General features: G+C 43.5%; 1 protein-coding gene across 2 annotated transcripts in view; it reads left to right on the top strand.

Annotated features, from left to right (window-relative positions):
* The window catches only part of MGAT4D (MGAT4 family member D), a 47841-nt gene that overhangs the window by 4276 nt on the left and 28338 nt on the right, over positions 1-15227 (top strand). For both annotated transcript variants that reach the window (XM_083520053.1, XM_083520054.1), the window contains one exon: positions 13177-13338. In XM_083520053.1, coding sequence (XP_083376179.1) covers positions 13177-13338 — 162 coding nt within the window. The remainder of the gene's footprint in view (positions 1-13176; positions 13339-15227) is intronic.

The raw sequence follows: 15227 nt of genomic DNA, 5'->3' as shown, positions 1-15227 counted from the left end.
ATTGCACTTGTACCTTGGGGTGTATGGGGTGTTAGGGAAGAGGTAGTACCTCTGGTGGGGGACATGTCATGCTCCTTCTGGGGTGCTTTGTCCACCTTTGATCCCCACCCTGCACTCAGCTCTCACCTGCGGCTCCTAGAAGCTGTCAACATGCAACAGTATCCGCACACCAGGAAATGGCTTTGACTGGTGGGCTAAACCAGGTGAGGGTAGCTGATGGGTCTCAAATCCTTGGTGAGTTAAAGACTTCTCCTGCATGTGAAGACAGACTGTAAAGGATTGAGAGCACAAGACCAATAGTTAAGTAGGAGGAGGCAATTTTTGCACATGCTGTAGAGGGAAGTGAGGGGCAGATGGGGCTCATCATTCTGGGAAGGTAGCCCATCTCTGATCCTAAACCTCTGCTGCCTTGTGGGATATCTTTGGGAGAAGAAAAAAAGCCTAAGAAGTAAGCCCTACACAAATCTGTGGTGGAGTCCCTCAGACAGTTGGATGGTGCCTTTTATGCCTCCTTCTGGACCATGGGTAAACAAACAAACCCCTGTGTTGCAAAATATGAGTCAGCAATATCAAATATGAGTCAGCAATATCAAAAGCAACACGATGGCCAAAAACAATTACAATGTGAAAAACTTTATGGACTAATTCAAAACATCAAAACTAACCAACTGAAGGACTTCCAAAGACTTTCAGAGACTTCAGTTTTTCACATTGTACCGGTAATTGCTTTTGATATTGCTGTCTTGTCATCTGGGCAGCTCAGGATCTCCATACACACTGCCCAGGCTTGTGCCCCAAGGAGGTCACTTTGGTGCTGCTAACACAGCAGTTTGACTTCACCCCAGATGTGCACTCCATTGTCCCTTGAGACAGATGGATGCCAACAACAAGCACTTGTACCCCACTCTTCAGCCAAAAAGGCTCTCAGAACAGCTTGCATGTTATCAATTAAAACAAGATGGTGTTTGCAGGCTTACAATCTAGGAGACAGAACACAAACAGAAAAGAGGACGGGGAGGAAAGAGGCAGAAAAGCAAACTTGGGGGCCAGTTCTTAAAGTTAAATAGTTCTTATAATGATCAGCTGGAATGAAAATGGTTCAGGGACAGGAGATACCTGATAGAGCTGGTCCTTCACCAGAGCTGATGGAATGAGCCAGGTTTCCCATCTCTCCCACTGAGGAAGCCTCCTGGAATGGTCACTACCAGGTGAAAATTGAGGGTGTGGAAGGAAGGAAGGAAGGAAGGAAGGAAGGAAGGAAGGAAGGAAGGAGGAAAGAAAATGATATATATAGTATGGCTTGGATTCGATGATAAGTAAGTTAATTTAGTTCATGGAAGGAAACTTCCCCTGCCTCCATTCCACATTGCTCAGGAGGGCCCCCGCTGTCTGGAGAGGCTTTTCAGAGATATAGGTGGCCACTGGGGAGGGAAGAGGTGGGAAACGTTATTTCCATGAACTTCCTAAAGTTAACTTATTTTAGGATCCAAGCCATTGTATGCATGTTTTCTTATGTTATGCTGCTTTTAATTTAGTTAAATAGATAAATTTGGAGAATATCAGTAGTGACTAGGCATGTGAGCATGATTCATTAGATCATTGTTAGGTTCTAATATGTTATGTCCTATTCTATGTAAATGAGAGATAAAGAGTTCTATTTGATTTTAACATTCTTGGCTTAACAGCAAAGTGAAAGTCGATATATTTCTTGCCCCTGAGATTTAAATTGACTAATCTTGTGGTTCTGTACTTGTGACTATAGGACATTTAGTCATATATATACATGGGATTAAGTCTCATTGAACTTTACAAGGAGAAAGGACACAAAACTGCCTGCACATGGAACACATGTGGAAAATCGAGCACATTCAATCAATCAGAACTTTATTAGCAAAGCCAACAGGCCACAGCTATACAAGAATTAAAAATAAAATAAAATAAACATAAAGAGGGGATAAAAACAAACAAAAGGAGGTCCGTCAGATGAACACGTCTGTCACTCAGATGGTGGCCCTCAATTTCACAGCTCTCTCGATGTACCTTGCGACCTTCTCTGTTGTCTGACTGTCCGTATCAGATAAGAGAAAGAACAGTATAATGTCTTGTGGACGGCCGGGGTTGGAGAGAATGAGTGGAGTAATAATCTCATTCCTTAGGTCTTTATAAAGGGGGCAGGATAGGAGGACGTGGGACACTGTTTCCGTGTTGCCATCTCTGCATGGGCAGAGTCGTTTTTCAAATGGAGTCTTTTGGTAACGACCTTCGAGTACGGCAGAGGGAAGAACATCCCATCTAGCCAATGTAAAGGCGCGTCTGTATTTTGGGATGGTTAATTTAGACAAATATGAAGCTGGGAAGTCAAAGTGGGCAGGGGGAAAGTAAGTATACCATGGACACATTTTCTTTAGAATAGTCAGGTTGTTTTGCCGTTCAATGTCTTTCAGGCGCTGGCCTATTAGGCTCTTTGCTTTACTAAGGCCCATTGATAGTAGGGATTGCGAATGCAGACCGCATGTAAGGAGTTTTTGATGCACAGTTTTGAACCACATGCTTTTATGGGGGTCTTGCATTACTAGAGGCAGTAGACCGGGTGGATTTAGATTAAGGCGAAGCCAATAGTTGAGAGTTCTTTGCCAGGTCTGAGTTTCTACAGATGGGAGGCAGGCCTCGAGTCGTAAAGCTGCGTTTGGGACACAGGAGGGGACACCGAATATTTGCCTTAGGAATTTAGACTGAACAGTTTCAAGACTTGAGCAGTGGTTCCCCGTCCATATTTGTGCCCCATACAGTAACTGCGCTAGAGGTTTTGCCTGAAAGACTTCAAAGGCTACTGGGATATATCTGCCCCCCTTCGTGTAAAAGAAGCGCGACAGCATCTTAATGCTTTGAGCTGCTTTTTCTTTGGCATATTTTTGATGGACATCCCAGGACCCGGTCGACTGGAAGACAATACCCAGATATTTAAAGGCTTTAACCTGTTCGATTGTCTGGTTATCCATCCTCCAGCTATACTGTCTGCATTTCCTTCCAAAAACCATGATTTTGGTTTTCTGATAGTTTATTACCAGTTGCTCTCTCCTACAGTATGCTGAAAATTCACCTATGAGCCTATTTAAGCCTATTCTTGTTCGAGATAGAAGTATCGCATCATCAGCATACAAAAGCACGGATATTGATTTGTCAGCCAGTTTGGGGGCATGGAAGTCCGGAGATGACAAGCAGTTAACCATATCATTGATGTAAAAGTTGAATAGAACTGGGGCCAGGATGCAACCTTGCTTGACCCCCTTGCTGACAGGAACTGGTCCTATAAGATGGCCATTTAACGAAGTTCTTACATACAACACCGTGTCTTTATATAAACAGCTGATCAAAAATAATAGTCTTTTGTCTATACTTGATGCGCTCAATTTGTCCCAGAGTCTTGCACGTGGAATTGAATCGAAGGCAGCCTTTAGATCGATAAAGGCTGCGTATAGCACCCCACGGGATTTTTTGGCATATTTGTCAATTAGGTAGGCTAGGGTGAAGCAATGGTCTATGGTGGATCTGCCTTGCCTAAAACCCGCCTGCTCTTCCGCTAAAATAGCTTCAGTTTCCAGCCAGCTGGTTAGCTTAATATAAAGATGTTTGGCATATAGTTTGCTGGGTATGGGCAGAAGGCTGATTGGTCTATAGCTCGCCGGGTCTGGCGTAGGTCCTTTTTTATAGATTGGAATAACTATTGCCTCTGTCCAGCCATCTGGAAGTAGACCCGTTGAGTCAATCCAGGAAAATAGAGATGCCAACAGGGGGGCCCACCAGCCGATGTTAGACTTCAGAAGTTCAGCAGGGATATAATCGTTCCCTGGGGCCTTATTGTTCTTTAATTGTGTGATTAGGTTCTCAACTTCCTTTGCAGTTACTGGTGGCCAATGAGGTAGGTCCTCCAATTGGATGCGTAGTTTATAATGTTGGACTTCCTGGTCGTGAAACAAGGATTGAAAATGACGCAACCACTCCATTGGTTCCATTGCTAACATTTCTCCGCTATAACCTTAATTGATACCGCACCTTGGGAATCAAGATACAAACATCCAATGCAAAATTCCATACCAACCTGCAGACATTTTAATTATTTTTTTTTTGGGGGGGGGGACTAAATCACTGAAAGGTGGCATCAGGCTACTTACTTTCACATGAGGAAAATAGTGCCTGTACATTTTGTCATGTATCTTAGGTTCTACAAATGCTAGTTGTTTTAACAGTGAAAGCTGGGAATCTGTGTCTAGACTAAACTATTTTGCTTTAATACTCTTTCCAACCCAGAAGTGGGGAGCTCTGTCTTCATCACACAGGTGAAGCACTCTTTGCTCATGTAGGCTCATGTAGGTAAGTTCTCTGCTGCCAAAAGTCAGGCACTCCATTGTACCCATTGCCACTGCTGGCTAAACACTCACGAGTGCTTCTGCCTTGCCATATCACAGCTTGGGTGCATGGAGCAAATTAAAGAGCTGTTACAAACAGTGTTTCACTACAACCATAAAAAAGGAAGTACATAAATAATCACTACAGTGTCTCCCTCCACAGGAAGGAGACTGTGGCATGGACACTGGCTGAGCACCCAGGTGGCACCAATCCACCTCTCTCACTGCCTCACAAACATCCATTGTGCATCTAGGTTCAAGGACTGTGTGTTCCAGCTGCTGACAATTGCTCATTATTCTTTCCCTGTGTTTCCCTGTCCTTACACAGGTCACTCTCCCACAAATACAGGATCCATCCCACACCATGTTCTGTGTTAATCCCATGACAAGCAGGGCCCAGGATGCTCCTTGCTGTTCCTTCACAGGGTTGAGTAGGGATATCTCCTGCCTGCCAATCCTGTGCCCTGTAAGTAGGGCACTGAAGGCTGCTGCTCTCAGTGTGTCTGTGGCTGCACTTGCATGCCCTGGCCGCTCCCCTTGACTGCTTCTGAAAAGAGTATTTTCTTCCAGGGTGGGTCTTGAACCCTTATGCAATCTCTCCAGGCTCTCTGCCCAGGGAGCTATGTGTGTATTATGCTGTATAGGCTCTCCTCGCCTTGGGCTTATAAAACAGTGGTTATCAGGAGCCTAAGGGAGGTTGCCTGTAGGGATTCCTGGGACTTGCAGTAGTGGGGTCTTGGCTGCTTGTGCCAATGGCACTGGTAGAGCAGAGGCACTGTGACATTATCATGTGTGTTATTTATGTGGTAATGCAGGTATGCATGTGCTAGCAGTATGTGGCTTTCATTGTGTGTTCATTGGGTACCTCTGTATGTGGGCAGTATGCTCTGTATGTGGACATAGTCACTGCTTGATTGTTATTGACAGGGCTTGCAGCACCATTTTTATTCTATTTTTTTCTGGTTGTGTGTTCCCCTCCCCTTTCCTTCCAGTCCAAGGATGTGTTGGAGATGGTGTCTGTTCCAGTGACAGAATGGTGGGGTCTCTTTGGTTCCAGAGTAATGCAAAGCTGTTCCATTACTGTAGGATTTCTTAGAAATTGGGGCATCCAATCCTTAGATTATGAACAAGAGGCAGTTTTGTCATACACAACTAGCAGAAATTCAGTTGAAAAGTAGGAGGGTGCCAGGCAGGTAGAAGGCAGAACAAATGGAGATATAAAGACAAATACTTAACTGTGGAACACTAGCCAACTAGCTTGCGTGTGACATTTTGGGTCAAGTTGACATAGGCATTTTAAACAAATATGAGACAAAAAGGCTGCATGTTCTTTCTTTGTGTGTTGCTTTTTGTTCGTGCTTGCCTTCCTGACTTTTAAAGAAATATAATCCCCATCTGTACATAGCACTCAAACCACAGTTTGCAGTGTGTCCCAAGTAGACATACAAGCAAATCGGACTGATCAGATTCAAACATACTAGCTTTTCTTCCACATAAATGTGCTTAGAATTGGGGTAGTATTGAAAAGTGGTACACAAGAATGCCTAACAAGACAGACAGCTAAAGCATTGGGTAGCAGTCTCTTATCTAGCCTCTCTCACGTCACGTTTAGGTTGATGTTCCAAGTGGTGAATCTGTCCCCATAGAATGGCAGTGAGCCAGTGTGGAAACTAAACTAATGCATGAGTCTCCCAAATAAATCCGTAATAATTGACAAGTGCTACATGAGGCATTCACAAAACACAATACCTGTTTTATTACAGCTTTTCTCCTTGTGAAAGTAGATCTTCTACAAACATAATCTTGAGCTACTCTTAAGAGTCTTATGTGAAACTGAATAGGGTGATTTGAGAGGGGGGAAACAAAATGAAATTGCATGTTGAAGAGCTGATTATCTAGAAAGGCAGTCTTCTAATATGGTATCATTACAGGATATTTAGTTAGAAAAGGATTGACTAAAAAGCAGGCAGAGGAAGCAAGAGGAAGGCTGCGCAAACTTCTGTTGCTGCTGCCGAGCCAAGGAAAAGGAGGAGAGGGACGCCCAGCCATCCATCCGGACAGCTAGCGCACCAGAAGCAGGCTGAAGCCCAGAGGGAAACCCGCTGGGAAAAGACCTTGCCTTTCTCAATTTTCAATTTTTTATTTCCTTTTTGTGTGCTTGTGTTTTTTACTATTTTTTTTAAACAGATATATCAACTTTTTATATTATATTATTATCATTAACTCTATTTTAAAAAAAACTTCCACCTTCATATATTTTAACCCCCTTCTAACTTCCCTTTTTTCCCTTCCCCCCTTCCCCAAGTCTTCAGCTTTTTCACTAAATTATTATTACTACCATTTTAAAAATACATCAATATATTACTTTAAAACACATTTTCCATTCCCTCCCAAAAAGGGGGGGACGACTTGTTGTTGTTGCTCCTTCTGCTGCTGTCCCCTTTCCTTCCTTCCCAATATTTTTTACTTTATTTTTACCAATCTACCCCTCTCTAACATATTTTCCCTATTTTCTGTATTTTGTTTTATTTTTATCCCATTCTCTACCCTCATTTATATTTTTTGAAAAAAGGGGGAAATATTTTTTCCAATTACTATTTTTTATCATTATTATTACCTTTCTTTTTTTTAAAAAAATCCTTTTTATTATTATTACTATCATTATTATTCCTCTTTTCCTTTTAGTCCCCCTTTAGTTTCTTCGTTTTTCTGTTTTTGAGGGGGGAGCCTTACCTTCCCCCCATTGTCCTGCAACTATTACCATCCCCTCTAAAAATTAAAATAAAATAAAATAAAAATATCCCCCCCCCCATATCAGTGCTATTGCCACTGGTACCCTTCCCCCTCCCTTTTTCTTTTCCTTTCCGCCTTCTCCCTTTCCCTCCTCCTTCTCTTTAAAAGAACACATACATACACGAACACACACACACACACACACACACACACACACACACACACAGACTATTATATTTGCCCCTCTTAAGAGGGCTCTAAATATATTTTCATTTCTACATTATTTTTACCTTTGGCATTTGATATACAAATACTACTGCCAGGCATCACAACTTCGACATCTTCAAATCTCTCATCTCCCCTCCCCCCCCCCCGCTTTCCCTCTTTGATTTAGTCTGCTTTTCTAGTCCCTCTTACCTTCCTAACCCTAAAATCCACATACACATACCTCCCCACACACTTTCATTAGCAATCCCCCCTCCCCAGGGGTCTTTTACGTCATACTATAACTAGAATCACCACTGCAACTAAGCATTTTCATCTTTCTTTGTCTCTTCCCCCCTTTTACTTCTTTCTTTCTTTCTTTCTTTCTTTCTTTCTTTCTTTCTTTCTTTCTTTCTTTCTTTCCTTCCTTCCTTCCTTCCTTCCTTCCTTCCTTCCTTCCTTCCTTCCTTTCCCTCCCTCCTTTTCTTTCTCCCCTCTTTACTTTACTCTGACTTCCATCCCTCCCCTCCCCTGCTTCTCCCCCTTTCCCTCCCCTCCTTTTTCACCTTCAACCTCTACATTGCTTTGTTGGGTTCTGTTCCTGAACACATCCTTGCCAACCTTAAATTCCTAATTCTTTACTACGAACCCATAACCCCTCCCTCCATGCTCGACTGGACCCCAATACTCCTTTCATGAGTACCTGTGCACAGATGTGTACGCACAGGTGCACCCACAAATAACCCCCCCAAACATACACTCTCCCTCTGACCCCACCCCACCAATTTCTCATACCCCTGCCTACCAACCCCTTTACGTGAACCGTCTGTCTGTTGGCTTATTCATCTGACTGCTCGACTGCCCCACCTCACCCTGGCAACACTGCTGAGGAGACTGCGGGAACCCCAGAGAAGCCCTTAAAGCACAGCCCAGACAGGACACTAATCACTGCCGAATCCAGACACTCTGTAAAAGCCATCAGTCAACAATGCCTGTTCAGCTTAACAGCTCAGCAACACCCAGGAACCACCACCACCACAACTCCTAACCACAACACGCCCGGCTCCAAGAGGATGCCAAGCAGATTTGAAACCAAAAACACCAACGAGACTGCGATGACAACAACCAGGGAGATGGCAAACAGCACCAAGAACACAACACCCCTCCCCAAGATGACAACGACCCAGCAACAAAACAAGAACTGAAGGAAGTGAAAATGAGACTAACAGAACTATTGAAAGCGTTCAGTGACATGACTTCCAAAGTGGAAACTCTAGAAAACAAGAACCAAATACAAGAAAGAATAATAGAGAAGTACCGAGAGGAGAACACACGTGTCAATAATAAATTGGCTAAACTGGAAAGCCACCTGGAAATAATAGAAATGGAAAATACAGCCATGAAAATCAAACAGGCAGACTTTGAAGACCATAGTAGACGCTGCAACATCCGCTCCTGCAACTTTTCTGAAAAAGTGGAGGAGAAAAGCCCAGCAGACCTAATTGTACGCTGGCTGAAAAATACAATCCCAAACCTGACACACGAGGTAAACGATCTGGAGAGGGCTCACAGAGCCCTAAAACCTATGCCAAAACCCAATGCCCCCCCATGAGACATCATTGTATGCTTCACACGCTACAAAAAGAAGAAAGAGGTATGGAACAACCTCAGAAACTCAACAACAAGCCTTTGATACGGAGACAACCCCATATTGGCCTTACAGGATTTATCTCAGGACACCCTAAATCGGAGGAAAACCTACGCCCATGCACCCAGCGTCTCCAACAAGCATCCCGCTGAACACGCAGCACAAAACAACAGACCAGGATCAACAAAACCAACACATCACAGATGGACGACCGACCCTACAACAGCAACCACAGCTGAATGAAGCACCCAGAAAACACCTCAAACTGAAGGACTGGTGATTCCCCCCTCCCTCCTCCAAGGCCATAAATATAGCAAACACCATCAACATCCCCCCATTCCTGCATCTCCACAGAGATCCCCACCCCAATGCCAGTCCAGATGACTTCAAATCATATCCCCCACTACCCAACAACCCATAACCCGCACTTTCAGCACCCCCCTACTCCATACTAAGGAAAAACAACTTCTCCAACCTTGATAAAATAACCCACAAACAGACTAATCTGACACCCAATCAGCACAATGGTGGCACCAGAGCATACCAACACCCACATCCCCACTCCAACATGTTGCTAATAACATTGGCAACACTGCTTATGAACCCTATACCCGACATTGGCATCACAAAGACGCTTAACACCATCTTACTGACCACCCCCTATTGCAAACGACAGGGAGGATGGTCTGCCCCTGAACAAGGCCATCCACACCAGCTGAGACCTAGGACCAACCGGCTAAATGCCAGATGGCCCAAAATACCCCTAACAAACACCTATATGACTACATATAGGATACTCTCTATAAACTATCCCCCACTCTTTAACCCAAATCTGATCCTAATTCCACTAATCCCCCACCCACCACGCGCTAGGTCAGCTCAACCCCATTGGTTCATTAAACAACACAAAGTGAGAGACACAGGACAACCTGGACGAGTTGGCAAGGAATCACCCTACATAATAGATAAGCAAGATGGCTAGTCTAAAAGCAATTACATTAAATGTGAAGGGGCTGGGAAACCCCATAAAAAGAAAACGCATCACCTCATACATAAACACCATGAAACCACACATCACCTTCTTACAAGAAATACACAACCCACCCAAAGGGAGCAAACTCCTGAGTGACCCCCGCTTCCGTCAACAATGGGCTGCACGAGCTATAATACTCAGTAGAGACCTGAACTTCACTGCCACAACAGTCCTAAAGGACAAAAAAGGCAGATTCATTTTCGCTAAAGGGACACCAGATGGCAAAATTAAACTGTCAATCGACTCCATATATGCCCCAAACTCGAAACAACTAGAATTCTTCCAGAAGACACTAAACAAGTTCCTCTCCTTCTCTGAAGGGGAAGCAATCCTAAGAGGGGACCTCAACCTAAATATGAAAGGTTTATCCCTGAAAGACATTCACCCTACAATCCCATGGGCAACCTTCCTCCGAAGGAAACCCCCAACAACTAAGGACTCTTACAAGTTACTAAAAATGCTAAAAAACAGGGGTCTCTACGACATTTGGGGTGAGCAAAACCCGGGAGACACCAGCCATACATTCCAATCCGGACGCCATGGTACAGTGTCCAGACTGGACAGCATTCTGCTCACACAGGGTCTGATCCCCTCAGTGGAATCAACGAACGTAGGTAACATTAAAATCTATAAGCAGAGTCTTGCACACTCTCTCCATTCTACCAGGTTTCTCTTATATCAATCTTGTCCTCTTAGGCCAAGCACTCCAGTTCACCCATCTTGACTCAGAGGCTTCTAGTATTAGTGTATAAATACTCTGTCTCTGTCTTTTACACTTGCATTTTCGACTGTGATGTTCTGGCCTTTCTCAACTGCTGTCTGGTGCCCCTGCCTAGTTGTACACCTCTCACATTTAAACTGTCATCAATTTTTTCATCATGGCCGGGAGATTTGTTTTGAATAGGGACTTCCTCAGCTCCTGAGGAGAAAAGCACTGTGTAGAACACAGCTGTAGAAGGTTATCCATGCTAACTGTTCTGCAGCACTTCTCATACTTCCATGTGTGCAGGGGTGATTTTTTTCTACACTGAGTGGTTTTATTATTTTGTGTGTGTGTAATAAAACATCTTTTTGACATAAATGCTCAGGAAGATTGTCCAAAACATTGTAAGGTGTTTCTTTCGAAATATGTCTGGTTATATCCTTCCTTAAAATTGCATTCCTCCAACAGAGAATTGCTGTTAGCCATTAGTAGATCTATATATAGAGCATAGGTGCATATTTTTCTCTCTCCAGGTATATACAAGAACTATTAACACAACAACAATATTCCCACAGCTGCAGGAGCTTCACATAATGATGTTGTTGCCCAAAGGCCTCGCCTAGTATTTTTATGTACAGCCTCCACCTTCAGATTTGATAATAAAATCAAAGGCCAGATGTCCGTACGCTTTGCATATGTCAAATTTCCATCTGAACAGGGAAACAACCGGAGGCATAGTCCTGAACAGCTTTTATTATATAAGGTGATGGAGACAGTAACTTTGCACACATGAGCAGTAATAAATGGAACTGGACCTATCACTCATTGTAAATGCACACAAGATTGTAAAATGGTTACGTAAGCAGAAATCAAGTGCCGCTGAGCTGGGTAGCTTACCTGTTTTACATAGTCAGTTCAATGCTAGCTCGGTAGAAGGAAGTACTTTTGTTGACACTGTTTGAGTTGGATCAAGACGCTATGTTGGATATCCACACCCACCCTTTAAAAAATCCAGTTCTCCTGAGTTCCTTTCTCATTTGGATAATAACTCTTGCCATAGCTGTCAACTGTCCCTTATTTGGCGGGAAAGTCCCTTATCCAAGGGCTGTGTCCCGCTGCTGTCCCTTATTGATGATGTCCCTTAAATTTCCCGGGTTTCAAAGGAAGCAGCTCCTCTCCCTCCCTCCCTGCCAGCCAGCCTCCAACTGTGTTGCTTGGCTGCGTTGCTCACCCAATAAGGAGTCTAAGAATGACTGGGAGGGTGGAGCTTGCATGCCTTGTGCCTATCAAATCATTAGCGTTGCCTGGGGACTCACCTTTGCTCAGCGCTTCCCAGCGGAGAGGTGACGGTGGTTTCTTTGCTGCATCCGCTTTGCTGGGTTGCTGCGCTGTGGGAACCACCGCTTGAGGCTTCATTTGGCTGCTGGCTGGGCTTTCTGCCTTTGGCTTAGAGGGGCTCAGAAGTTGAACATACCTGTGCTTGGAAAATCCCTTATTTTGGCTGCTGATCCCTTATTTTTGAGGCTGCTGGTCCCTTATTTTCAAATCTGTAAGTTGACAGCTATGACTCTTGCTCACTTCTGGCAAGTGCAACAGCTGCTTCTTATCCCTCTTGTTGACATGGGGGCGTCAGATGTGGGAAAGAAACAGGAAGTGTCATTATTGCCAAAGAGCTATGTAAAATATATTGTTGACTGAGGGTGTTCAGTCACTGGGGTTGAAGAAGCAACAATGTGCACCCTAAAAGTAGCGCCCTGTCACTATTTTCTACTTACTTGATGGCTCTGGTAACCATGGGGACATGGGCAGATCAGGGACTTGCTTCGATTAGTAAACACTTATACAGTGCATTAATTATACATTAATTCAATAAGTGCTATACAATATTTAAAAGCCACCCCTGGAAGACAGGCTGTTTTGGATGTGTGTATACTGTTCCGTTAGCGCTACTGAAAAGCAGGCTCTGAATTCGACTTCATTCTTCTGCTGTAAATTAGAAATTCCACTACCAGTTAGTTAAGTTTCTTCAGGTCAAAACATGCATGGAATTCAGCTACATGTTGTTCAGTGATCAGCAGGCTTTTGTAATAGCAGTGTTTAACAGGTTCATTGTAAGGCACTTGTGGGAGGCATAAATCACAATAGACTCATTAATCTATAGTCTGACTATGTGTTGGTGAGGAAAGGCATGGTCAATAATCCAGATTTATGGGAGGTTGGAGAGGAGGAGTGAGCTTTGTGAAGATTAGTTTATGTTTACACATTGCTTAAAATAATAAGTGCATTTATGTATAAATCCATAAATACACAAAGGATTAAAAAAAGGGTGTGTATTTTCCACTCTTCCTTCTGTGAATGAATGATCAGTCTGAAAGTGTTTAACCCTTCTTTTACTTAAGGAAATGAATTACTTCCTTCCGAAGAAGCTAATTTGCCTTTACAATTACAGGAAGTGTTTTAGATTTGAACCAAAGACAGCTTTTGGAACTTCGCCAAAGACTTTTCTTTGCTGAAAAGGAAAACAAAAAAAGATCCCAAGAGCTGAACAGTGTCCTAAATGAAATCAAGCAATTCATTGGTGAGCTAGCCAGCGCTTCCGGAAATTTTACAGGTTTGTGTAGAATTGTTTTTTTGGTTTTTTTTTAACAACTTGTGCCGTCATTACTTTCTCAGAAAGGAAACATGGATCTTAATGGAGGGCTGTGGATTTTAATGGGAGCATGTGATGCGATGCTGGGTAGTGGGAAGTCAGAAAGACACACAGGTGGGGAACAGAAGGCATAAGGGAAATCCAAGAAAGCAGGGAATAAGGCTGTGTACACACCAGCTGAAAACACAGCTCAATAATTCCTTTTCTCATTTCTGATCAAAGCTGGTTTGTGGAGGAGACACATCGAAATGCAGTATTTTATAAGAAACTACGAGTATTAAATTTGTATGCCACCCTTCATCCATAGAACTCAGGGTGGTTCATAACATAAAAATACAAGATTAAAAGAACACAAAATATATAATAAAAACAAACTAATAATCCCACCTCACCCCCTCCCATAGCACATTTAAAAGGGTGTTGGATGTTAACCTGGTTGAGGAAGAACATTTTCGCCTGGTGTCCAAACGTGCGTAATGAAGGCGCCAGCTGAACCTCTCGGGAGAGAGCATTCCACAAACAGGGAGCCACTGCAGAGAAGGCCCCGTTCTCATGTTGCCACACTCTGGACCTCTTGTGGAGGAGGCACACAAAGAAGGGCCTCAGAGGGTGATCTCAGGGTCAGGGTAGGTTCTTATGGAGAGAAGTGGTCTTTGAGGTACTGCAGTCTTGAGCTGCTTAAAGCTTTATAGGTCAAAACCAGCTCTCTAATTTTCAATTAAATGATAGCCTCTTATAAATTATTTGGGTATGACTGGGAAATAGAACGCGGTGATCTACCCCCACCCCACCCAGCAAAGTGTCTTTTCCCCCTCAAAGTCTGAAAAAATATTTGTTGCGTTCACAAAATTTTATACAAGGGTTTATACAAAGGTTGTATATACTGTAATGCTTGCCTGAATTTTTCAGAGCCACGAGACATTCTAGAGTGCAGCGCCTACCAGTTTACTTTGGAAAGAAGTTTCTAAAGACTTACGGCGTTTTAAAACTAGGAGTTTATTTACAAATATACAGGCTGAGAATAAGTGAAGTCTCCAGAAGACAGCCAGACCCACTGCCCCAGATCAGATCAGCTCTCAGTGTTTCTCTGTATCTCACCAATCTGTCTCACTTTCCCATTTCAACCACACAGACAGAACCAAATTATACATCACCCTTAGTTGAGGTTGTGGAAGCTCTACTATTGCCCCATTCAGAAGTCTAAGGAAGATCCAGCTCCCTCCCTAAGGGATGTACCTATTAACTTTGCCATCAGCTATATTAGGGGAGTTTCTGGCAGTACTTCTGACTCTATTAGTCCTCTTCTGACCTAACCCATATCTTAAAAAATATCAAGTGTTCCAGGCAGACCCATGCAGAGGCGGGAGCAGCCAGGTACACTTGCCCCAGGACTTGGAGGGCTAAGCTGGCTGGGGGGTCTCTGCCAGGGACTGGCTGCTTTTTTGTTTGAGTTTATAACCTCATTCTAACAAGACTCCCACGCCAGGCCTCAGAGAAGCTCTGCACAGGCCTGGTTCCAGGCTTTCTATCTTTAAAATGGCACAACCTCCAGTAGCTGGGCTGTCACAATGAACCCACATGCAATAAATATTAGCCTTAGGTCAACGCATACCGTTGGTCAATTCTGGCCGGTGTTTTAACCGGCAATTCACCACCAGAACTGAATAAGTGAATTTTATTAGATTTCTTGCCCGTGAGTCCTTTTCTAACTTTAATAGGCAGTACTATCTGTTTGTTTGTTTGTTTTTGATTGCATTGGTTATTGTTACATAGGTTAAGTTGAGGAGAGGCAGTGACTGCCCTAAAGTCACTCAGTGAGTTTCATGGCTGAGTGCGGATTTTAACCTTGG

The sequence above is a fragment of the Podarcis liolepis genome (genome assembly GCF_965112155.1).
Source record: "Podarcis liolepis genome assembly, chromosome: 9".
In the NCBI taxonomy this organism is placed as follows: Eukaryota; Metazoa; Chordata; class Lepidosauria; order Squamata; family Lacertidae; genus Podarcis; species Podarcis liolepis.
The sequence above is the reverse complement of the archived record's forward strand: the minus strand, read 5'-3'. Positions and strand labels throughout refer to the sequence as shown.